General features: G+C 59.7%; 2 protein-coding genes across 5 annotated transcripts; both read left to right on the top strand.

Annotated features, from left to right (window-relative positions):
* Cd79a (CD79a molecule) lies at positions 1-3,851 on the top strand. Its single transcript, XM_021664187.2, has 5 exons — positions 1-186; positions 1,305-1,592; positions 1,691-1,809; positions 3,258-3,326; positions 3,430-3,851. The coding sequence occupies exons 1-5, from the start codon at positions 114-116 to the stop codon at positions 3,541-3,543; spliced, it is 663 nt and encodes a 220-aa protein (XP_021519862.2). The 5' UTR covers positions 1-113; the 3' UTR covers positions 3,544-3,851.
* A 1,007-nt stretch (positions 3,852-4,858) lies between these two features.
* Positions 4,859-23,866, top strand: Arhgef1 (Rho guanine nucleotide exchange factor 1). 4 transcript variants are annotated; one of them, XM_060366437.1, is made up of 30 exons: positions 4,859-5,003; positions 9,304-9,345; positions 9,440-9,520; positions 10,067-10,180; positions 12,769-12,867; positions 12,943-12,985; positions 13,137-13,383; positions 13,644-13,673; positions 13,879-13,978; positions 14,118-14,214; positions 14,294-14,329; positions 15,134-15,271; positions 16,177-16,282; positions 17,604-17,771; positions 18,046-18,191; positions 19,382-19,528; positions 19,719-19,801; positions 20,056-20,181; positions 20,324-20,438; positions 20,527-20,627; positions 20,852-20,929; positions 21,112-21,187; positions 21,274-21,441; positions 22,063-22,150; positions 22,233-22,319; positions 22,564-22,631; positions 22,734-22,820; positions 23,082-23,245; positions 23,317-23,416; positions 23,527-23,866. In XM_060366437.1, the coding sequence occupies exons 2-30, from the start codon at positions 9,322-9,324 to the stop codon at positions 23,535-23,537; spliced, it is 2,928 nt and encodes a 975-aa protein (XP_060222420.1). In that variant the 5' UTR covers positions 4,859-5,003; positions 9,304-9,321; the 3' UTR covers positions 23,538-23,866. The 4 variants fall into 4 exon arrangements, with proteins under 4 accessions (XP_060222420.1, XP_060222421.1, XP_060222418.1 ...); XM_060366435.1 differs by lacking the exon at positions 4,859-5,003 and adding an exon at positions 5,546-5,683; XM_060366434.1 differs by lacking the exon at positions 4,859-5,003 and adding an exon at positions 6,128-6,243.
* Positions 23,867-23,946: the final 80 nt, after the last annotated feature.

The following is a 23,946-nucleotide window of genomic DNA, read 5'->3' as shown; positions in this document are numbered from 1 at the left end:
AGGGCCGCTGGACCCCATCTCCGTCCTCGGGCTGAACAGGAAGTGAGCAGGTGCTGGGGTGGAATCGGGTACCTCGGGGCCTCCGAAACCCAGACTAAGCAAGGAGTTAGCCGATGAAGATGCCAGGGAGTCTGGGAGCCCTCCGAGCCCTGCCTCTCCTCCTCTTCCTGTCCGAAGCCTGCCTGGGTAATGTGGCCAAAGGGAAGGTGCCATGTGGGGCACGGCTGATGGGAGAGGGGCAGAGCAGAGCCAGAGCAGAGCCAGGCGGGGTGACACAGGGGCACACCCCTTAAAGGAAAGCCAGAGCCCAGGAAACTGCGGCCGGAGAAGTGCTGCTGAGGCCAGCCTGGGCTACATGAGTTCTGTCGAGGCCAGCCTGGGCACTTTACTGAGACCCTGTCTCATCAAGAAAAGGAGCAGGGGAAGGAGCCAGGGAGAGCCTCCTGTTAGCAAGGCAAGGCTGGAGGAGGCTGGGGAAGGCCACTGGTAACCCTGAGGTAAGGGGTATCAGCAAGCGGAAGGGCTGGCTTTTTTCTGCCTTAATTCTAGATGGAGGGCGTGGGTCAGGTTCTCCATTCCCCTCCCCCACCCAGGTGTGAGCACATGGACCTTCCAGGGTGAAAGGCCATCCACTCCATGTCCCTAGGAACAGGGGCTGGAGCCCTGCTGTCTCGGTCCTAAGCCCGCAGCCATGAAGCGAGGGCCTCCTTCCCCACCCTTTCTTTCTTCCTCCCTTCTGACCTGACCTTCCTCTTCCCCTTGCCCCAGCTATGTCCAGAAGGGGGGGGGGGGGGCTTTCAAGGTAAACAGAGTCGACACCATAGCCACCGTGGCCAGGCCACCCTAGTCTCTCAGAGCCCCCGCCCTGGCCAGACAGAACTCAGGCCCAGTCCCTAGGTTGACACTTAAATAGGTGAGAAACAGCCTAGGCCAACAAGAGAGAAGCCAAGGCCAGTGAAGGACAGGGTCAAGGGTCAGGGAGGTGCAGAGCTGGGCGCTGGGCGCTAGTCCCTCTTCCCGTAGACTGGATGATTCCGGGCCCTGCCTGCCCTGGGCCTAAGCTGAGCCCCAACCCCACCCTGCCCTGGATGGGCACCAACGGGAAGGCCTTCCTGAGAGAGTCCCTGAGCCGGCTGGGGGCGGGGATGCGGTGAGGCGATGAAGGGGAGAGGCCTGGCATCCTCTCTCTGTCTCCATCCTTGCCATCAGCACTCCCAGGAGCTCTGGAGTGGAGGAGGGCTCTGGACTGCGGCGTCAGCGCCATCTCCAGGCCTGACCCACCGTTTGTCCTCACCTCTGCACAGGCCCGGGCTGCCAGGCCCTGACGGCGGCATGGAGTCCGACGTCCGTGACAGTGAACATGGGCAGCAAGGCCCACCTCACCTGTAGTCACGACGGGGGGACCCCCAACATCACGTGGTGGCACATCGTTCACGGCAACCTCACGGGGCCCCCGGTGTTAGTGGGTGAAGCTCCCGGAGGCGAGCTGGTCATCTCCAACGTGAACAAGAGCCACCGGGGCTTGTACAAGTGCAGCGTGACAGAAAACAACGTCACGAAATACTCCTGCGGCACTTACCTCCTGGTGCGCGGTGAGTAGTGGGTCCCTGCTGCCGCACGCCTGTGGGAAGGAGGCTTGGGGGAGCGGAGAGGACACCGCCAGGATCTGATCAGCACCCTGTCCCCTCAGAGCCCATCCCGAGGCCCTTCCTGGACATGGGGGAGGGCACCAAGAACCGGATCATCACGGCAGAGGGGATCATCCTGCTGTTCTGTGCCGTCGTGCCTGGGACGCTGCTGCTCTTCAGGGTGAGGCTCCTGACTGACATGCCACCTCAGCTCGCCCAGGATCGCTGAGCCTGGGCTGTGACTCCAGTGTCCAGCCGCTCCTCCTCTGAATTCTGAGGTTCCTCCTCCAAAGTTTGGGGGGGACGGAGAGTAGCCACCAATGTAGCGCCCAGGATCGCTGAGCCTGGGCTGTGACTCCAGTGTCCAGCCGCTCCTCCTCTGAATCCTGAGGTTCCTCCTCCAAAGTTTGGGGGGGACGGAGAGTAGCCACCAATGTAGCAAAGGGGCTTTAAGAGGCACTGAACCCAAGGGGTGTCAGGCTGTCCCCCGCGCCTTCTTAGACACCCTCTCACTCTCCTCCTGCTCCACCAAGGCACTCCCTGCCAAATCAGACAGGGAAGCCAGTGTCCTCCCCAAACCCCTGCTCCTCCCGAGGCCCCAAGACAAGGTTTTATATTTTAGGTTGGGGTTTCACTCTGTAGTCCTGGCTGGCCATGGACTCACAGAGATCTGCCCCTTTCCGCCTCCCAGCCCATGCTGGGGTTAAAGGTGTGGGCCGCCTTGCCAGTCCCTCCTACTTATTTATTTCAGTAGAGGTGTGAGAGTCTGGGCATGTGAGTGCGGAGATCAGAGAACAACATTCAGGAGTCAGTCTTCTCTCCACTGTGCAAAACCCACACCAAACCGGACCAAATTCATGTCTTTTTTCTTTCTTTTTCTTTTTTGGTTTTTCAAGATAGGGTTTCTCTGTGTATCCCTGGCTGTCCTGGACCAGGCTGGCCTTGACCTCACAGAGATCTGCCTGCCTCTGCGTCCCTAAGTGCTGGCATTACAGGCGTACTATGTTTTTTTTTGTTTTTAGATCTTAATCCAGGCTTGCTATATCTTCGTAGCTGGTCTGATGCTTCTGTCTCTACTTTCCAAGCACTTCAATTACAGCCAGATGTCACCCCAGTTTTTTCTTTCTTTTTTTAGTGGGGAATTTTTTTTTTTTTTTTAGTTCAGGCTGGGCTAGAATTCACCGTATAGATACTGGTCTGCAATTCACAATCCTCCTGCCTCAGCTTGCCAAGTGCTGGAATTACAGGTGTCCGCCACTATTATACTTGTCATCCCTGAAAAAAACAGCCAGCATGATGGCACATGCCTCCATCCCAGCAGCACTCAGAGGCAGGCCGGTCTCTGGGAGGTCAAGGCCAGCCTGGTCCACACAGTGGGCCAGTGGGACCTAGTAGCAAGCACATCCAGCACTCCACTTGAAGGTGAGGCAGGAGGACGGCTCAGAGTTTGAGGCCCCTAAGAAGGCAGAGAGGAGAAGGGGCGAGAAGAGAATTTGCCAAGATCCCCGTTTGTGGCCTTGGGTGCGCCCCTTCCTCTTTCTGATAAAGCACTTGATAGCAGGACGGGGCCTGAAAAGCCTTTCACCTGCCCCTTGCTCACTGAGGCTCCTGCCCCTTCACCTCCTGCAGAAGCGATGGCAGAATGAGAAGTTTGGGGTGGGCATGCCGGATGACTATGAAGATGAAAATCTTTATGAGGTGAGCACTGAAGGGGGGGGGCTGCATTGGGTCCACCCTGGGGTTGACCTGAGGCAGGAGACCCATGTGGGGTACTGATGTCCACTCTGTCTGTCCCCTGCAGGGCCTGAATCTTGATGACTGCTCTATGTATGAGGACATCTCCAGGGGACTCCAGGGCACCTACCAGGACGTGGGCAGCCTCCACATTGGAGATGTCCAGCTGGAAAAGCCATGACAGACACCCCCTTCCCCACGCCCCGTCCTGCTGTGCTGCCTGGCCCTGCCTGCCTGCCCTACTCTGGCGTCCGGCCTCACTGCTCTTCTCCCCGTCCCCAGTCCTTGTCCCACCCTTGCCTGCAGACTGCCCCACCCTCCTCTCCCACCTAATTCTGTCCTTCCCCAAGCCTGTCCTGGGCTCCCTCTCCAGTGGGTAATGAGCCCTTAATCGCCGCCTCTAGGGGAGCTGATTACAGCCTCGTTAGTGTCCCCCTCCTCCCAGATCTGTCATGGCCACTTAAGTGATAATAAATCCTTCCCAAAGCAGCCCTTGGCAGGAGTTATGGATCTCATGAGGCCTGCTCGTCAACACTGCCAGGGGAACCAGGGCAGTAAACCCAAGCCCTCCTTCTGGACCCTAGCTCTCACCTGCCCACGTCTGAGATCTGGGACCAGACAGTCAGTCTTGGTTGGCCCCACACCCCCAAAAACAGGAAGTCCCGTGGGGAAGTCCCCACCCCAACTGAAGGGTTAGCTCCTTCGTAGGGCCTAACCCTCCCCGTGTCCCTAAGCAAGGGGGAACCAGCAGGGATGTTACCAAATTTAATGTTTCAGCTCTGAAAATACAAGGTGTTGTTTCCTGGGGTGGGACCTCACTCCCTCATGGGTTCACCTGAAGGGGCAGATTTGGAGAGTTTCTGCCAACCAAGAACCTGGGGATGGTGGAGAGGCTCAGGGTGATGTGACCCAGGGTCACAGAAGGGAAGGACAGACTCGGAGAGGCGGCTAAGGACGGGACTGGGGCAAAGAGGAGATGCGGGAAATCCCCGGAGACAGGAATAGAGAGAGAAGGCAAGGCGAGAAGCAGACACAGCCTGGTGGCCTGAGCCCGAGGGTGTGATACCAACAGTCGGAGAAAGGACAAAGCCTGAGGTCTCAGAAGAGTGCTGGATGCCTCTCCCCGGCCCCCTCCCCCGGAGAAAGTGGACACACAGAGACTGAAGAGAGCAGGATGGCGGCGCACGCTTTTAGCTTTAATCTCTGCCCTCCGGAGGCAGAAGCAGGAGGATCTCTGTGGGTTCGAGTCCAGCCCGGTTTACACATCGAGTTCGAGTCCAGTCAGGGCTTTGTAGTGAGAGAGCCCTGTCTCAGACTAAGAAGAGTAGAGAGAGGAAGGGCCGGGGCAGGGGCTGGGCAGGCGGCAGAGGCGGACAAAGGCGGAGGGCAGCCGGGCGGGGCCGGGTGGGGCCGCGCCCTCGGGGAAAGGAGGAGCCGCCCAGGCGGTGAGAAGGGGAAGGAAGCCGAGGTGCCGGGCGGGCACGGGGCGCGGGCAGGAAGCGGGGAGGGGCGGCGGGCGGGGGCTCCGGAAAAACGCCCCGACTTCCTGCCCGCCGGAGCCAGGAAGCCGGAGTCGGGACGCCGGGACCGCCGAGCCCGACCTCGGGCGCCCCGCCGGTCACCTCCCCGCGCGGACAGCAGGTACAGCGTCCCGGCCCCGCCCGGCCTCCGCCCCCTCCGCCGGGGGGGGAAGCGGGGAGGGGACCGGGAGCGGAGGGCCTCCCGGAGGGCGCCCCGGGAGCCAGCCTCTGTTTTCTCATGTGCCCAAGGGAGCGAAGAGAAAACCCGGCGCGGGGGCGCACGCCCGTCATCTCAGAAGTTGGGGAAGCAGAGGCAGGAGGGTTGCCATGAGTTCGAGGCTGGCTGGGGCGACCACCTAGCGTGACCCCGCCTCAAGGGGAAAGACAAAACCAGAGAGAGGGCATTGGTCGGTGCACAGCAGGCAGAGGCGAGCTAGGCTGGGACCCAGGCTCCGAACGATCGCACCCATTTATCAGCGGAAAAACCGAGGCCCAGGGAGTGGGACCGCCTCGCCTCCTCGTCACCCTAAGCCGGTAGCGGCTGGGACTTGAACTTGAAGCTGTTTCCTGTGAAGCGCGCGCCCCTGCAATCAGGGGTGATTGGTTAGGGCTCCCTGAAATAAACGGCCTGCAGCCGGGAGTGGCAGCGTCGAGGACGTCCCGGAAGGCTTGTCTGTGTGTCTGTCTGCTCCGGGTTGTTGGTTGAACTCTGGGTGATGGCTGTGGGGGAGAGGGCAGGAGGCATCCGCGTTGAGCAGATGGGAAGACCGAGGCCTACGGGGAGGTCCCTGCGCTTGGCAGGTCAGTCGAGGGAAGACGGGCTCAGACGCAGGCCGGCGGGCTGGTCGGTCTGCTGGCTTTGTTTTGTGGGTTTGTGCGCGCGCGTGTGCTTTCCCCGGTTCCTGCGGGAGGAGCTGACGCTGAGGACGGGGGGGGTCGGTGCACCGGCGTTGGGAGTTAGTGGGTCCGAGCTGGGGCGGCAGGCGGGGCGGGAGGACAGCGGAGGCCGGGGCAGGGCCCGGGAGAGAGCGCCCGGGAGATTCCGCAGGGAGCGCTTCCCCGGAGGGGCGGGGCCGGGAGAGTGACAGGGCCGTGGAGACGCGGAAGCGCGGGTCCTCCCGGACGGGCCAGAGCGGCCCCGTCGGGCCAGCGTGGCGCCGCGGGGAGAGTAGAGCTGCCGAGGCCGGGCGGGCGGCGGGCGGCGGGCTAGAGCGGCCGCGGGGAGCAGTGGAGCGGGCCGCCGGGGCGGCCTCGCGCTGGGCTAGAGCGACTCCGCGGGCGGGTGGGGGAGCCGGGGGCCCGCGCGCGCGCGCGGAGGATCGGCACCGGGCGCCGCCGTGGCTTCTCTTCCCATCCGACAGGTGAGGTCCGCGGCCCTCGGCTGCCGTCAGGCCCGGCCCCGCGCGTCGGCCGCGCCGCTGTACGTCGGCCGCGTCCCGTGGAAGATTTAGGGCTCGCCACGTTCCGTGGGTTACGGGATCCTCACACACCTCTCGGGCTTCTGGAAGCCTTTCACGGAGACCCGGCTCTTAGTAAGCGTGGCTTCTCAGAGAGCAAGCCAGGCTCCTGCAGAACCCACCACCCAGCACTGCCGAGGCCTCACAGAGCTTTAGTTCTCCCTGCAGAATCGCCATCTGTCCGGATTCCCGAGGCCCACTCTGTGTCTACTAGAATCTGGGGTTATATACATTCCAGGGCCCTCTTAGGGTTTTCAAGGCTTCTAGAGGTTCTTCGAGACCTGAACACTGCAGTCTAAACCCTGTCGGACCCTGAGGCTTAGAACCGGGCGCCCTTGTGTGTTTACTTCTGCATGACCCCTCTGCATGAACCTTGACTCCCCCCACTCACCCCCGGCCCACCCCCAGCTCAAGCGCAGAGTGCTCCCTCTGCCGGGCAGTAGTAGGCTTCATCAGTTGCCTGTAGATTCTTAATTTCCCAGCTTTACCTGTATCTAATTTTCAGACCACCCGGATCCATATCAGATCCTCTTGGAGCCCAGGCTACCGGAGCTGCTGGCTCCGACCTGGGTGGCCGCTGAGGTCACAGCAGCCCCACGGCTTTCCCAGCACCATCAGACCGGATGTGTCTCAGCACAGGCGAAGGTTTTAGTGTCTCAGGGCAGTGTGGTGTGCTGCTGTTCAACTGTGGAGCGCCTGACCTCCGTCCTGTTCCTTAGAAGCTATGCCTCAGCTTCTCTCTCTCTAAAACGGCAATTAGAATAACAGTGACCCGACCCCTCCGATAAAGCAGTTCAAAATAATGTTGGCTTCATTGGGTCAGTAAGAGGGCTAAATGTTTAAACGCCTGTAGACAGACCCGGAGCCCTGCATAGAACCTGAGCATGTGCGTGTCATCTTTGCTGTGTGTGGTACATACTGAGAATGCGTAAAGTGTGAGCTAGTTTCTGCTATTGTGGTGGGGTATATGGACACAATACATGTTAACGCTGTGTAAGAATGAGGGTCTTGCAGTGTTTTTACCTTCCTTGGGTTCTCTTTTTTTGGGGGGCAGATAAGTTAATAAATATTTTTAATAAAGACTTAAGCTCGAGAGTTGAGGAGGCCTTTGAATGACATGTGTGAGAGCCAGGTATGGGGGCATACGACTTTGATTCCGGCACTGGGAAGGAAGAGGCAGGCAGTTCTCTGAGTTCAAAACTGGCCTGCTCTAGTGAGTTCCAGAACAACTAAGGCTACACAGATAAACCCTGTCTCAAGAAAAGAAAGTAAGACACTTGTGAGAAGATGGGTGTGGGTCTAAGAGAAATGGGTTTTCTCTTTTTGGTTGATCTGGTTGTGTTGGTGTTGCTGGGGTTATTGAGCTACACCCCCAAGCCCTCCTTGGCTCCTTTGGGATCTTTGGGTGAGGTGGGTGTTTCCGGTCTGTGCTCCTGGCTTCTGGCCTGGACGGTGTGGCTGGAAAGGGTGGTCTTTGACACCGTCACCATTTCTCAGCAGCTGATGCTTGTAGTCAGGGACGTAATGGAATTGATAGAGATGGACACATTGCTTTACCTTATAATACCAGAACATGAGAGACCAAGATAGGAGGATGGCCCCAAGCCTGAGGCCAGGCTACAGAATGACATCCTGTCTAGAAGAAAGAGAAGCAAAAACTGAGTTAATGTGTATGGAAGAACTGTTTAAGGACGCCATGAGTTTAGGTCTCATAATAATCACTATTACTTTGCTGTCTTGGTTTGCAAGTTTATTTATTAAACACTCGACAATGTTCCAAAAGCGTGTATGATGGACAGATACAGTTTCTGAGAAAGAAAGCAAATGATGCCTGCTTGGGGGAACCCCCAAGGATCAACTTATGGACCCTGCAGAAAGCCTCATTGTTGAGGAATCAGAATCCTAACTAGGGCTTATTGAGTGCTAGGCAGGAGGCTCATTGAAGAGGGAGAAGGGCGGGTCTCGGCCAGCCAGAGTTATAAATAGCTTTGGGGTGTGGGCAACCGCCCCCCCACTGGTCCACCCCACCCCTCTTTCCACAGTTCCTTCCCTCCTGACACTGATCCCCATGGCATTAGTCAGACTAATTAGGGCCTAGGAGATGCCACTGAAAGGGGAGAGTGAGAGGGGAGAAAATGGAAAGGAGGGCCAGAGATGGGGCAGTCTAGGCATGGAGAAAGACGAGCCAGTGTGCGGCTGGGGCTTGACTGAACCAGCAGCAGCTGTGGAAGGACAGCTGTACTGGGAGAGAGAGGGACTCGGGAGGGGCCGAGATGGTGGGAGGATGAGGCAGGTCTGAGGGAAGGGCCAGGGAGCCACAGCCGCATCGCAGTAAACATCACACACCTGAGGGTCGTGGGCGCTTGAGGCCCAACCCCCATGGTATTTCTGGGCCGGTAGCTGGGGACTGTAGGGAAAGCACTGGTGCCTGAGGACTCAGTTTTGTTTTCTTGTGTGAAGGGAGCTGAGGTTGGGGGGTTCGCCCTTGTCACTTCCTGCCACAGGAAGTGGGGCTGCTGGGTTCAGAGGCAGCATCCTGACCGAGGCCTCCACAGATCAGAAGCTAGGGCCCCATTCTCTTCCTACCCCTCCTTAAGGACCTTTCCTTTGGTCTTCCTCCTCCCAAAGTCCTTCCCCCTTGGGAACTAGCCAGTGCCCTGGTTCTCTGGTCCTTCCTTCTTTAGTGACCCAAATTGGTGGCTTTACCTGCAGCCACCCAGCCTACCCATGGACCCATGTGCCTGGGCTCCAGTGCCCGCCCCTCAGGCTCTGCCCCTTGGTCTCTCTGCTTCAGCTGGCCTGTGAAGGGCTCTTTGTGGCCGCACAGAGGCTGCATTCAGCTGAGGAGGCTTGGGGTGGGGGTGCTGTTTACTCACCTTCGGCACCTGGGCCAGGAATCAGTGAGTAACTGCCCGGCCTCAGGCGCTTCCTCCCGCCCCTCCTAACCGCTGCTCCTCTCCGCAGCCCTGTGGAGTCCTGGAGATGGAAGAAGTCGCCGGTGGTGCGGTGAGTGGCTGTGCAGGCAGGAGAGCTGAGCCAAGGTGAGGGAACTCCGTGAGGCGGGGCACCCTGTGGGCTGAAGTGATGTCTCCCCTTGCAGGCCCCAGGGCCTCCCCGGGCTGGCCTGGTGTCGATCATCATCGGGGCCGAGGATGAGGATTTTGAAAACGAGCTGGAGGCGGTGAGCAGGATGGGGTGGGAAAATGTCCACCAAGCTCTCCATCCTTTGGCGTGCCCTCCCTGCTCATCTGGCATCTGTCGTCTTCCTCATGTGTTCCTTATCTCTCTAGGCATCTTCCTCACTAACCCCCAGCTTGACTCACATGCCATTTTTTTTCTTATTAATTACACTTTATACATTTTGTATCCGCCCATAAGCCTCTCCCTCCTCCCCTCCTGATCCCACCCTCCCTCCCCCTTCTGCATGCCCCTCCCCAAGTCCACTGATGGGGAGGTCCCCTCTCCTTCCTTCTGATCTTAGTCTATCAGTTCTCATCAGGAGTGGCTGCACTGTCATCTTCTGGCCTGGTATCACATGCCTTTTCAATAGCCTCAAATTTCATCCCTTCTTTCCAGTTACTTGCCCTTGCCTTCTGGGTTGTAGCATAGACGTGTCTGCCCCATTTCCCAGGAGTCTTGGAGCCATTGAGAGGTGCCAGGGGCTGGGTTGGGCAAGCCTGAGCTGTGTCTTCTTGTGGCACTCAGCGCCCTTGTCCCCGCCCTCCAGAACTCGGACGATCAGAACAGCCGGTTCCAGAGCCTGGAGCAGGTGAAGTGCCGCCCGGCCCACCTCATGGCCCTCCTGCAGCACGTGGCCCAGCAGTTCGAGCCAGGACCTTTGGTGAGGATACGGGGGGGGGGGGCGAGGGGGAACATCCAGAACTCAGCCTGAGTGTCAGAAGCAGGAGCCACGGCCGCGTGGAGAAAGCAGGCATGTGCTGTAGACAGGCGTAGATGCTCCGAGAGCCTCGGCCAGCGGCGGGCAGGAGTCGCTGGAGCCCAGCATCCTTGCAGATGCCATGCCCTGCCCCCTTCCCTGCCTGTGGCAGCACTCCGTGCGGTGACGCTGCCCCTCACCAAGGCAGCCACCCAGCAAGGCCTCCTCAGCGGGTGTCAGCATTGGAGATTTGGTGCTGTTAAGCAGGTCAGACCTAGGGGGCGCTGCAGACCTTGATCACATACCCAGGCAGACGCATGTGGCTGCTCACCTAGAGACTTTCTTGAGCCTGGCGTGATGATACCCACCTGTGACCCCAGCACATGTGAGGCCAAGGCAGGAGGATTGCCACACCTTCGTGGTCAGCTGAGGTTCTATGGCAAGGCCTAACATCAAATAAAAGAAACCCCCAGGGCCAGGCAGAAGATCCCCAGGAGATGCAGATATGCACCCCTCAGCTACATAGCAAGTTTGAGGCCAGCCTGAGCTACATGAGACCTTGTCTCAAAAAAAAAAAAAAAAAAAAAAAGGCAGGAGCCGGGCACATTGGTGCACTCCTGTAATCCCAGCACTCGGGGAGGCAGGGGTAGGGGGAATCTCTGTGAGTTTGAGGCTAGCCTGGTGCGCAGAGTAAGTCCAGGACAGCCAGGGCTACACGGAGAAACCCTGTCTCAGAAAAAACAAAACGGAAAAAAAAGGTTCTGCCTGCACTAGAGTGAGTCTTCAAGCACAAGTAAGGACACGTCACTTGCCAGGCAGCAGCTGCGGGAGCCAGGACAGTCAGAGACCCTCTGTTTCCAGTGGTACCCACCCAGGCTTGGCACACAGGCAGCAGAGGTACCTGTCAAGAAAGAGGGAGGCCCACCCGTCCACCCCTCTGTTGTCCGTTCCTCCCTGCCCTGCGCCCCAGGGAGGTCGCTCCTGGTGTTTGTCCACAGTCAGACAGGCTGCTGGGTTTGAACTGGCTCTGCCATGTGGCATTGAACGGCGTATTTATTTAGTGTTGGCACTGAGGAGTGAACCAGAGCCTTCGCCGTGCTCGGCAAGCACGCCGCAATTGCTGCGTCCCCAGCCCTCGTTTTTATTCATTTTTGTTTCTCCTTCCTTCCTTCCTTCCTTCCTTCCTTCCTTCCTTCCTTCCTTCCTTCCTTCCTTTTTGAGATAGGGTTTCTCTGTGTAGCCCTGGATGTCCTGGACTAGCTTTGTAGACCAGGCTAGCCTTGCACTCACAGAGACACACCTGCTTCTGACTTCCAAGTGTTGGAATTAAAGGCGTGTAGCCCTATACCCAGCTCTTTTTTAAAATTTTTGTGTTCAAAAAAAAAAATTTTTGTGTTCAATTTTAATTTTGTGTCTGAGCGTGTGGTGTGGGGCCTGTGTGTAGGTACGTGCACACTGTGGTATGTGTGAGGAGGTCAGAGGACAAGCTCCAGGAGTCGGTTCTCTCTTTCCATCACGTAGTCCCCGGGACTGAGCTCCGGTCGGCAGTCCTGGCGGCAGGCAGCGCTGAGCTGTCTCTCTGACCCTGCCTTGGTTTTGAGACGGGGTCTCCTGGTCAGGGAGCCGGTCTGTTTGGCCAGGGTGCCAGGCGTGAGCCCCGGGAACCCGTCAGCAGTGTGTGGAGACACAGGTGCCAGGCGTGGTTTTCCGTGGGAGCTGGCAGGTGCTGAGATGCTCTTGAACACCTGTGCTTGCCTTCGGAACCGCCCCAGCGCCCTCCCCCTGCTGTCTGAAGGAGCCTGCAGGAGCCCAGGCTGGCCGTCAACAGTCCTCCTGCTGTTTCCCAGTGAGCGTGGGTGTACCAGCTGTGCTGGGTTGACCTTATATTTTGAGATAAGGTCCTCTAAGTTGCCAGGGTCACCCTTGAATTTTGATCCTTTGACCAGGTAGCTTAAGCTCTGTTTTCTTTCCTTTTGGTGGTGTTTTGTGTTTTTGAGACAGGGACTTTGAACTTCTTGGTCTTCCTGCTTGAACTCCCTGAGGCTACGATCGCAGGCCTGTGCTAGCACACTCAGCTTTGAACTCCTTTCCCCCCCCCCACACCCCTCTTTTTGGTAGCAGGCAGGATCCTTCTAGCCTGACCTCACACTTACTGTTTTAGCCGAAAAGTGACAGGGTTACAGTCACGCACCCCTGTATGTACCTGGGTTCAGTATCCCCGCCTACACAATGGTGGTAATGGAGGTCTCTGTGATGGGCAGGTTGCTGAATGGCCTCTGATATACCTGCCAATCCTCAGAATAACTGGTAGAATTAGCTAGTTGTAAAAATTGTAAAAGAAAGAGTTGATAGCAGTGAGGACCTGGGGAGTCCTCAGGGCCACAGGCCGGGGCCGCAGGGGCGGAGGTCAGAACGTGCTTTGCAGAGGACCATGTCTGAACCCCACAGACAGACAGACAGACAGACAGACAGGGGTCAAGAGCCGTGTAGGCTCTTCCGAGAGGGAGTGTGATTGTGAGGCCAGGAGAGAGAGTCCCTCTCTGTGTCCCCAGCTCTGCTGCCTGCATGCGGACATGCTAAGCTCACTGGGCCCCAAAGAAGCCAAGAAGGCCTTCCTGGACTTCTATCACAGCTTCCTGGAGAAGACAGCGGTGAGCCACCTCCCAGTGTCAGCCTCAGACCCTTCCCACCAGGGCCTCCTGGGGTGAACTTCCTGTCTCCTGCAGGTTCTGCGGGTGCCAGTTCCTCCCAGTGTGTCTTTTGAACTTGGTAAGGAGGGGACGGGGAGACTCTGGCTCGGTCATTCATTCTTGGGGGTGGCAGCCCCCGGAGATCTAGAACCCTGGTGGGTGGGGACAGTGACCCAAGGTGGGAGCCAGGCCCCCGCAGCCTGGTCTCCAGCCCTTGCACACGTCTGTAGACCGTACACGACCTGACCTCATCTCTGAGGATGTCCAGAGGCGGTTCGTGCAGGAGGTGGTTCAGAGCCAGCAGGCTGCCGTGACCCGGCAGCTGGAAGACTTCCGCTCCAAGCGGCTCATGGGCATGACGCCCTGGATGCAGGAGCTGAGCCTGCTGGAGCCCTGGATCGGGAAAGACCGAGGCAGCTATGAGGCCCGGGAGCGGCACGTGGCGGAGCGGCTGCTCGCCCAGCTGGAGGAGATGCAGTGAGTGGGGCCCAGGGGGAGCCAGCCTCCAGGTGTGGGTCCGAGTCTTGGTGTGTGTTCGTGCCCCGCCGAGAGTTCCGGCCTGCCTCAGTCTTAGAAATGCGGATCCCACTGGAGTCTGCGGCCTTGTCCATGGCCATGTGTTTGGATCTAGCACTTGTGTGGCAAGAATGGCCCTTAGAAGGGGCCTTAGAGAGGGCAGCCCTGGTGTGCCCCAGTGGACACGGGAGCTAGGCTTTGCTTTTTCCTTCTCTCTGCAGACACACCATCTCCTCAGATGAAGAGAAAAGGTGATGGCCATGGAGTGTTGGGAAAGGAAGGCAGATGGTCTGGGCCTGAGGGAAGCTGTGGCCTCTGTGGAGCTGTGGGAGGGAGCTGCTCCTTTCCTCCAACCACAGGAAGTGGTTGAGATTGTGGGGGACTGTCTTTGTCGCTGGGGACACGGTTGCTCCTGCATGTCCCCCAGGCCTTCACCTCACTGTCTCCTCCCCTCAGTGCTGCTGTGATCACTGCCATCAGCCTGTATATGCGCCATCTGGGGGTTCGGACCAAGAGCGGGGACAAGAAGTCAGGGAGGAACTTCTTCCGGAAAAAGGTGCTGAGGTCAAGTCTGGCCCTCTCCTGTCCTAGAATGCCCAGGGACAGCTTGGAGACCGGACACCCAGAGTTGCTTTTCTGCTTTATGTCACTGTGGAAACCCTTATGTCACCTTCCTTTTCCTTATCTTCCTACAGGTGATGGGGAATCGGAGGTCAGACGAGCCCCCCAAGACAAAGAAAGGGCTGAGCAGCATCCTAGATCCCGCCCGCTGGAACCGGGGAGAGCCGTCTGGTAAGAGGGCTGGCCTCAGCCTTGCCTACCCTGTTGGTCCCAGGCCGCCCGAGCTCACCAGCTCACTCTTCTGTTTCAGCTCCAGATTTCCGACATCTGAAGGTCGAGGTTGATGGTAATGGACTAGCTAGGGTGTCCGTGCTATGTCTGAGGGGCCTTGGCTGGGTCTGAGGGAGGAGGCTGTCCTAACCCCTGGTCTGAGGGAGGAGGCTGGGCCTGGACCCCTGGGTCTGAGGGAGGAGGCTGTCCTGATTCCTGGTCTGAGGGAGGAGGCTGGGCCAGGATCCCTGGGTCTGAGGGAGGAGGGCTGTCCTGGACCCCTGGTCTGAGGGAGGAGGCTGGCCTGGACCCCTGGTCTGAGGGAGGAGGCTGTCCTGACCCCTGGTCTGAGGGAGGAGGCTGTCCTGGACCCCTGGTCTGAAGGAGGGGGCTGGGCCTGGACCCCTGGTCTGAGGGAGGAGGCTGTCCTGATCCCTGGTCTGAGGGAGGAGGCTGTCCTGACCTCTAGTCTGAGGGAGGAGACTGTCCTGGACCCCTGGTCTGAGGGAGGAGGCTGTCCTGACCCCTGGTCTGAGGGAGGAGGCTGTCCTGACCCCTGGGTCTGAGGGAGGAGGGCTATCTTGGACCCCTGGTCTGAGGGAAGAGGCTGGGCCAGGATCCCTGGTCTGAAGGAGGAGGCTGTCCTGGACCCGTGGTCTGAGGGAGGAGGCTATCCTGACCCCTGGGTCTGAGGGAGGAGGGCTGGGTCTGGACCCCGAGTCTGAGGGAGGATACTAGGCGGAGAGCTCCCGAACCTTGGTCAAGGAGGGAGGAAGAAGGATGAGAACACAGTGTCTTAGCTTCTTGGATATAGCAGCAGATGAGGCTAGAGGCCTCTGTTCTCTCATTTTCTCTTTCTTCCTTGCTGTCTCTCCCACAGAGAAACCAAGTCCTGCAGACAGGAAGGGAGGCCTGGCCGTGCCTTCTCGGGACAGAACCATTGGTCCTCCTGGGCAGGACAACCCAGGAGTGTCCCTGCACCCCCTGCCTGCCGACAGCCCCGACGCCCGGGACCCAGGTAAGTGTCTTCTGAGCTAGGACAGGAATTTTGTGAGGCCCTCAGCCCCCACTCAGATGAAAAGTCTCTGCATACCCCTTGAGAGCTCTTTGTTCTCAGCATCTTTTTCCACTCTTGGTCAGGGGTAGTAATTGGCCCCTACCTCAGTGTACCATTTATGCTCTGACCTCAGTCCTGGTGCCATGTCTCCTTATCCCTGAATGAGGTTTCTTGTGGTGGTGTTGTTTTGGGACTTTGGGTTTAGCACTGGGGATTGGAACTCTCCTCACACATGCTAGCGAGCTCTGTGCCGCCAGGCTCACCCCTCACCTTCACTGCTGCTTCACTGATGAGCCCTATGCTCCTGACCCCACAATCCGACTGTGACCACCAGTCCCTGCCGTCTAAGTGAGGCTAGTCCACCTTCCAGGTGGCATTTCCCTGTCCTCTTGGATAGTGAACCCCAAAGTTTCCTCCCAGTGGGGTACTGGTCTCTTGTCTTAGCCCCTTGGATCCCAGAAGCTTGCGTGACGGCTCAAATCCCTCCTGCAGCTTACTTGTGCTGTGTTCTGGAAGCTGCTTCCGCCCTGACCTCCAGTGTGCTCACGTTCTGTCCATCTCCCTTAAGGCTGTGGGCTCGGGCTGAGAAGGGCAGAGCCTCTGGTAGGGCTGCAGTGTAGTTGAACGGCTTGCACAGAGGACACCCTGGTTCGGTGGCAGCTCCCCGCCTCTGGCTCGAGCCCCACCCAGTGTTCTCCCAGGTCTGCATGTTTCTGTCCTCCTGTGTTAACCACTGAGCGAACGAAGAGTATTAACTACTGCTCCAGGCACTGAGCGTCCCCAAGTCGGAATCCGAGGCAGCTGCAGGGTAGCGCTCACACCAGAAGCCTTCCAACCAGCTCTTTTCCCCTCCCCCGCACCCACAGGTGTGGAGAACCCCCAGGAGCCGGGGGATGCACCCCTACACGGCCCTACAAGCCTGGAGTCCCTGCCGCCCCCGGAGAGCACGGAGGAGAACGTGGAGACGGAGAGGTGTCTGGCTGTGGGTCTGGGCGGGCCAGGGCCGAGAAGCATATGGGCGGGAGGCCGCTTGGGATTGCTGCTTCCGTGTGCACCTGCCTGCCTGCAGTGGCCTCTCCTGCTGGCCCTCCTTCCCTGCCTGCCTCTGGCCTTCCTCCCATCCTTGTTTCTCTCTCCCTTTCTTCCCCCTCCTCCGTTCTGCCTGCCCTCTGTTGCTCCTCCGTCTTTCTCTTTATCTGTTTCCGGCCTTCTCTGTCAGGTTCTCTTCCCCTTCCCTCCTCGTCCCCACTCTCAGCTTCTCACTCTCCATCTTCTTCCTCTCAGTAAGCTCTGCCTCCCTCGTGGCCCTGCTCCTGGTGTCCCTGCCCCGTCCCCATGCTCCATGCTGTGTCCTGGGGGCCTTGTCCCCCTCACAGTTGGGGGGCAGGCTCTGCCCCCTGCCTGTCCTTGTGCCGCTGCTTTGGGGAACCCTTGGTGGGATTGGGGAGCTGGGTTGGGCACACCTGGTCCACCTCTGACCCTGTGCCCTCTTTCCCCAGAAAGTGGAAGAGGTGGGTACCTGGGCCCTGGGTGGGGTGAGGGCCAGCCCTCCCCCATCTCCCCCAGCCCTTCCCCCTCCCCATGGCCACCTCCTCCCCTTCACCCCCTCTGGGGTGAGGTGGGTAGGTATGTCACCCTCCCGTGCAAGCTAAGTATGGAAATCCCTTCTCCCTGACCCTCATACCCAACCTCAGGGAAGGGAGGGGGTGTTCCTGTGGACCACAGTGGGTTTCCGTCCCTCCCAAATTTCAGAACCCTTGGGGTCCCACCCCTGGTACCTCCCCAAGTCCTATCACTTCTGACTCTCTTCTCTCCTGTTGCTTGTTTTGTCCCTGACCCCGTTTCCCCTGTCCCTGTCCCTGTCCTGTTGCTGCCCTCATCTCCTTGTCCCTGTCCTGGTCTCCCTGTCCCTGTCCTGTCCCTGTCCTGGTCTCTCTGTCCTGTCTCTCTGTCCCTTGTCCTGTCCCTGTGCTGGTCTGTCCTGGCTCTCTGTCTTTTGTCCTGTCCCTGTCCTGGTCTGTCCTGTCCCTGTCCTGTCTCCCTGACCCTGTCCTTGTCTCTGCTATCTGTCCCTGTCCTGGTCTGTCCTGTCCCTGTCCTGTCTCTCTGTCCCTTGTCCTGTCTCTCTGACCCTGTCCTTGTCTCTGCTGTCTGTCCCTGTCCTGGTCTGTCCTGTCTGTGCCTGGCCTGGCCCTGTCCTGTTTGCGGTCCTGTCCCTGTCCCTGCTTGATCTTCCCTGTTGCTGTCCCTGGCCTGGCCTCTGCCTGACTCTGTCCTTGGCCTCGGGGTCCAGGCTATCAGGGCGTCTGGGGCGCTCAGAGAGCCTCCGGGTGAGTGACCGCCGCCGGCCTTCCCGGGGCAGCCTCGGGGCTAAGGGCCGGGGTGGGGGCCGTTCCCGGAGCGACGTGGACATGGACCCAGGCTCTGCCACGGCCGTGCTTGGCCCTACCCGACGAGCCACGTATGTCACTTCCCCCTGATTGGTTGAGGAACCTAGAGAGTTGGGAGGTGGTGGGTTGATTAGACACTCAGAGGAATAGACGGCCAGTGTCTGAGGTTGCGGGGACCAGCTGTGGACAGCACAGGCCATTGAAGAGCTGGGAGGGGGTCTCTGCTCTCTAGAGGTCTGGGGATTGGTCTGCATCAAATGTTAGGGCCACAGAAGGGTGTAACTAAAGAGCCAGAGGCTCCCTTGCGGTGCTCCAGGCTGGGCCTAAGAAGGTGTCTGTCCATAGCCCGGAGCCTGGAGATGATGGGGAGCCAGGACGGTCAGGCCTAGAACTGGAACCAGAAGAACCTCCCGGCTGGAGGGAGCTCGTGCCAGTAGACACCCTGCTCAGCCTGCCCAAGAGCCAAGTGAAGCGTCAGGAGGTCATCAGCGGTGAGTGCTCCCCTGAGTCCTCACCACAGCCAGGGATGCCACCCCGTGCTGCCAAGGCAGAGGCTAGGAGAGAGAGCAGCTGCATCCCAGCAGAGGGCAGCTGGATGCATGAGCTGCAGGGCAGACTCCATGAAGGCCAGGTGCCACGGTCACAGCCATGCTTCCAAAGACAGCGTCGACATCAGGAGCCAGGTGCAGCCAAGCCTGCCTGTCACCCCAGCCAGGCGCCCTGGGGATCAGGAGGCCAAAGGGAAAGAGGATCACAAGGTCAAGGCCCGTGAGGTAGCTTAGTGGGTAAAAGGGGCCTGCTGCAAAGCCTGACAGCTGCCAGGACCCAGGGGGAGAACTGTCCACAAGCTGTCTTCTGACATCCACGTGGATGCCATGGCATGCACATGGACATGCGTGTGTGTGCACACATACCCTGGTGTGTGTGTGTGTGTGTGTGTGTGAATGTGTAGTTTTTTGGTTTTATGAGTCAGGGTTTTTCTGTGTAGCCCTGGCTGTCCTAGAATTTGTTCTATAGACCAGGTTGGCCTTGAACTCAGAGATCTGCCTGCCTCTGCCTCACAAGTGCTAGGATTAAAGGCGTGTGCTACCATACCCGGTGTAAAAATGAAACTCACTTTAATCTACCCCTTGGCAGAAGCAGGCGTATCTCTGTGAGTTCTAGGCTGGACTGGACTACAAAGCAAGTTCCAGGACTACATCAACAGAAACAAAGAAAAAAAGGGAAAAGGAGCCAGAAACAATAGGAAACTGCTTCCCCCACTGCCCCTGGCTTTTCGTTTTCAGCTTTTTATGTTTTGTTTTGAGACAGGGTGTCTCTGTGTAGCTCTGGCTGTCCTGTACGCACTCTGTAAACCAGGCTGGCCTTGAACTCACAGAGGTCTGCCTGCCTCTGCCTCCTGAGTGCTGGGATTAAAAGTGCGTACCACTGTCCCTGGCCTGTTTTATTTTGTTGGTTTTTGTTTGTTTTTGAGACAGGGTCTTTAAACTAGCTCTGACTGTCCTGGCACTCACTGTGTGGGCTGATCTCACCTTGAACAGAAACAGATCTGCCTGGTTGAGGGCGTGCACCGCCGCGGCCATGTTCAACTTGTCTGTCTGTCATGTAGTTTGCTGCTTTTGTTTATATATGTGAGCACCCTGTAGCGCGCCCTCCCTGCTGACGCCCCGCTCGCCCGCAGAGTTGCTGGTGACCGAGGCCGCTCACGTGCGCATGCTTCGAGTGCTGCATGACCTCTTCTACCAGCCCATGGCGGGCGGCGGCTTCTTCCCCCTGGACGAGCTGCAGAACATCTTCCCCAGCCTGGACGAGCTCATTGAGGTGCACTGTGAGTGCCGGCCACAGCGCCCCTCGTCCCGAAGACCCGAGCCCACCCGCCCACGCTCCTGTCCCCGCAGCATGCCCCCCGGGGTACAGACACACCAAACGGGCGTGCCAGCGCACCAGCCCCGAGCCAGCGGCAGCTCAGCCGTCCAGTCTCCCGGCGTCCGCACAGCACCTCCTCCCTGTCCCCGCAGCCCTGTTCCTAGATCGCCTGATGAAGCGGAGACAGGAGAGTGGCTGCCTCATTGAGGAGATCGGTGACGTGCTGCTGGCCCGGGTGAGGTGCCCCGCACTGACTGCTGGCTTTTGAGGGAGGGTTTCTCTGTAACGGCCCTGGCTGGCCTGGACACACTTTGTAGCCCAGGTTGGCCTCGAGCTCACAGAGATCTGCCTGCCTCTGCCTTAGAGGCATGCGCCACCACTCCCCGCTCTAGACGCTGGCTTAGTCGTCCCCCCCCCCCCCGCCATCTCTGCGCAGGACTGTTTCTGACAGCCCCGCCTGGGCCCCTCCCTCGCCCGCTCTCCCTGCAGTTCGATGGTGCTGAGGGCTCGTGGTTCCAGAAGATCTCCTCCCGCTTCTGCAGCCGCCAGTCGTTTGCCTTGTACCAGCTCAAAGCCAAGCAGCGCAAGGAGCCGCGGTTCTGTGCCTTCGTGCAGGTGAGGCGGCCCGAGCCCAGGCCGGATGGCAGCGCGGGGCCCTGGCCGTGGGGGGGGCCCTGGCCGTGGGGAGGCAGGTGGAGCAGGGCTCCGGGGTCTCGGGACAGAGGCCGTGGGCAACCCCGTGCCACCCGCTCCCCAGGAAGCGGAGAGCCGCCCGCGGTGCCGCCGGCTGCAGTTGAAGGACATGATCCCCACGGAGATGCAGAGACTGACCAAGTACCCCCTGCTGCTGCAGAGCATCGCACAGAACACAGGTACCTCCCCTCCCCCCCCCCCCCGGCCGGCCTCCAACGGGGCAGGGCGGCCAGCGTGGCGCCTCACAGCCTCTCCCCTCGCCCGCAGAGGAGCCCGCGGAGCGGGAGAAGGTGGAGCTGGCAGCTGAGTGCTGCCGGGAGATTCTGCACCACGTCAACCAAGCCGTCCGAGACATGGAGGACCTGCTGGTGAGCCCGGGGCACGGCCCACCTGGACAGGGCACGGCGGGGAAGGGCTGGCCCCTTGCTCAGATGGCAGCGCCCAGGAGTCATTCGGCCTTTAGCATCTTCCCCTCGGGGTGCCTGAAGGTCGGACCAGGACCTCACTTGTCCCTGGGACGTTGGCCTGCGGGCCGCCGGGGGTCAGCCTCTGCCCAGCGTGGCGCCCAGTAACCCTCCCGTCTCTGCCCTAGCGCCTCAAGGATTACCAGCGGCGCCTGGACTTGACTCACCTGCGGCAGAGCAATGACCCTATGCTGAGCGAGTTCAAGGTGACCCCAGTGGCCTACCCTCAGCTCCACCCTGGCCCCGCTGCTCAGGGCTTCTCACATACAGCAGCTGAGGATGCGCCCAGGGAGCCTCTGTTTCCGCCTCCCTCCCCCGACGTCGCTCCCTGGTCCTTGGGCTTGCTGCCTCCTGTCACTTGGCTGACCCTGGCTCCTTCCTGCTTCAGAACCTAGACATCACGAAGAGGAAGCTGGTCCACGAAGGCCCCCTGACGTGGCGGCTGACCAAGGACAAGGCTGTAGGTGAGCCCCTCTGGCCAGGGAGCCCCATGTGTCCCTGTGCGATGGCGGCCGGGCGGAGGTCAGGTGCCAGCTCTGCCCCCCCACAGAGGTGCACGTGCTGCTGCTGGATGACCTGCTGCTGCTGCTGCAGCGCCAGGACGACAGGCTGCTGCTCAAGTCTCACAGTCGGACGCTGACCGCCACGCCCGACGGCAAGACCATGCTGCGGCCTGTGCTCCCCCTCACGTCCGCCATGACCCGAGAGGTGGCCACTGGTGAGCTGGGCGGGGCGTCTGGGCATTGTGCCTGTGGAGCGGGAGAGGAGGCTGCGAGGGTCTCAGGGATAGAAATGGGCGGCAGACGTGGTGGCGCCAAGGGGCCGAGGCAAGAGGGTCTGGAGGTTGAGGTCGGCCTGGGCTGCAAAGAGTAGCCCTGTCGCAGGAAACTAAAAGTAGAGCTGAGCTTGGTGGTGGCACCAAGTCCCAGCACTCGGGAGGCAGAGGCAGGCGGAGCTCTGGGTTCCAGGACAGCCAGGGCTGCACAGAGAAACCCCGTCTCGAAAACAACAAAATAAGAAAGTAAAGATAAATAAAAGTAGAGGGGGCTGCCTGCAGTTACAGAGAAGCTTGGATGTTTCGGCGGTGGTGGTGGTTTTGGTCTTCATGGCGCTGGCTCCTGTTTAGGAACTGTAGGCGTGGGGCATTAGGGGATGTGGGGGCATTGCTGAGAGGGTGTGCTAGGGCCGCTGGTGGCGGGAGGGGCTGGCGGGCTCTGCGGGGCCAGGCAGCCTGCATGCCCTGGCCTGTGAGCACGCGGGGAGAGTATCGGACAGTGCCCAGGAGGGGGACACGCTGGGAACCCTGGATCCCAGCCCCATCCCTCCGTTCCCTGTGCAGATCACAAAGCTTTCTACGTCATTTTTACCTGGGACCAGGAGGCCCAGATATACGAGCTGGTTGCACAGACTGCATCAGAGCGCAAGAAGTGAGTCTCGGGCGGCGTGAAGGTGCGCGTCCTCACGGGTGGACGTGTCCTCACGGCCTCTGATGCTGGCCTGTCTTCCCAGCTGGTGTGCCCTCATCACTGAGACCGCCGGCTGCCTCAAGGTCCCCGCCCCCGCATCCCGCCCCAAGCCCCGGCCCAGCCCAAACAGGTAAGGGATGGAGGAGGGGGCTGGAGACGATTTCCCCATGAATCTGCAGGACCAGAGCCCCGGCCCTGCCTCTACCACGTACCCATGGGCTTGTGTGACTGTGTGCACCAACCCCAGCACTCTGCCTCCTGCCTCCAGACCTCCGTCTCCCATTGTTCTGATAGCCAACTCCTGCCCTCTGGCCCCTTATCCCTGCCACCTCTGGGGCCAGGCATGTGGGCTCACCCATTACTTCCCTCCCCAGCACCCGAGAACCCCTGCTCAGTAGCTCTGAGAATGGCACTGGAGGCCGGGAGATGGCAGCAGTTGATGGTAGGTCCCGAGGGCTGGGGGAGGTCACCCTACACCAGGCAGGATCTGAGCATATCCCCCCTCCTCCCTTCCCCCCCCCCCCCCCCCCCCCCGCCTAACCAGCCCGGACAGAGCGGATCCTCAGTGACCTCCTGCCCTTCTGCAGACCAGGCCCAGAGGGCCAGCTTGCATCCACAGCCCTTCAGAAAGGTAGGCCAACCCTGCACCCTCCGGCCCAGCAGCTAGCCAAATGGTGCCTCTCTTTGAACTAGAGGAAAGTTCCATCTTTCAGATTTCTCTGTCCATGAATCAAGAATCTCTGCCCTGCTCACATCATGCTAAATTCAGATTCTCCAGCCTCAGCCTCCTGCCCCAGCCTAACCCTCTTGAGTGGCAGCTACCTCCATCCCTCATCCCTTAGCTGGCCCTTGGCCCCTGCTCTTCTGACCCCGTCCCTCTTGCCTTGGCCAGTGCTCTCTCTGAAACAGCTCCTATTGCACGCTGAGGAAGACAGTGGAGCGGGCCCGCCCCGGGATGGGGATGGGGTGCCTGGTGGGGGTCCCCCGGGCCCGGCGCACACCCAGGAGATTGAGGAGAATCTGCTCAGCCTGGAGGTGGCCATCAGGCAGCTGGAGGTATGCCTCGGGGCTGGGGCCTTCCGCAGGTTGCGGAAGGAAAAGGCTCCTCACGTGTGGTTCCTCTCCAGGAGCTGGAAGAGGAATTCTGCCGCCTGCGACCCCTCCTGTCTCAGCTTGGGGGAGCTCTGTCCCCTAGCCTGGCTGTACCTGAACGTTCTGTCCAGACAGGTGAGTGGGGACTGGGCTGTTCTTGGGGGCTGAGGGGGTACCCCTGTCCCCACCACCGTCAGCTCCTCTCTTTTTCGTTTCCCTCCATCTCTCTTTTTTGTAACTCTCAGGCCTTTCATGAAGAGAGGAAGCGGGGAGAGGATGTGAGGGGTCCCCGCCCCCATAGCTGCCACAGCATCTCACACCCCAGAGGCCTTGAGAGCAGACTGGCCACACTTGATAGGGGACTGCTGGGGTCCCTGCCTTCCACAACGGCCTCTGCCTCTCTCCTCCTGCCTTCCGCTTGGGGGACCCAGGGCTTCACTCCAGAGTACCACCATAATCCCCGTTTGCCAGGCCATCTCAGTATTGCCTGTGGGGGGGTCGCCCCTCCACCCCTACCCCAAGTGCCTTTGCTGTTTTTATATCCTGAATTGGAGGTTTATTTTTAATATATATTATCTAAGGAGAGATCTGTGTGTGTGCTCAATGGGCTTGGGGCCCAGGTCGGGGCTTGGCTTGCCCGTGGCTGGCTGGCCGGCTGGCCGGCA

This window comes from Meriones unguiculatus, chromosome 14, assembly GCF_030254825.1.
Source record: "Meriones unguiculatus strain TT.TT164.6M chromosome 14, Bangor_MerUng_6.1, whole genome shotgun sequence".
NCBI lineage: Eukaryota > Metazoa > Chordata > Mammalia > Rodentia > Muridae > Meriones > Meriones unguiculatus.
The sequence above is the reverse complement of the archived record's forward strand: the minus strand, read 5'-3'. Positions and strand labels throughout refer to the sequence as shown.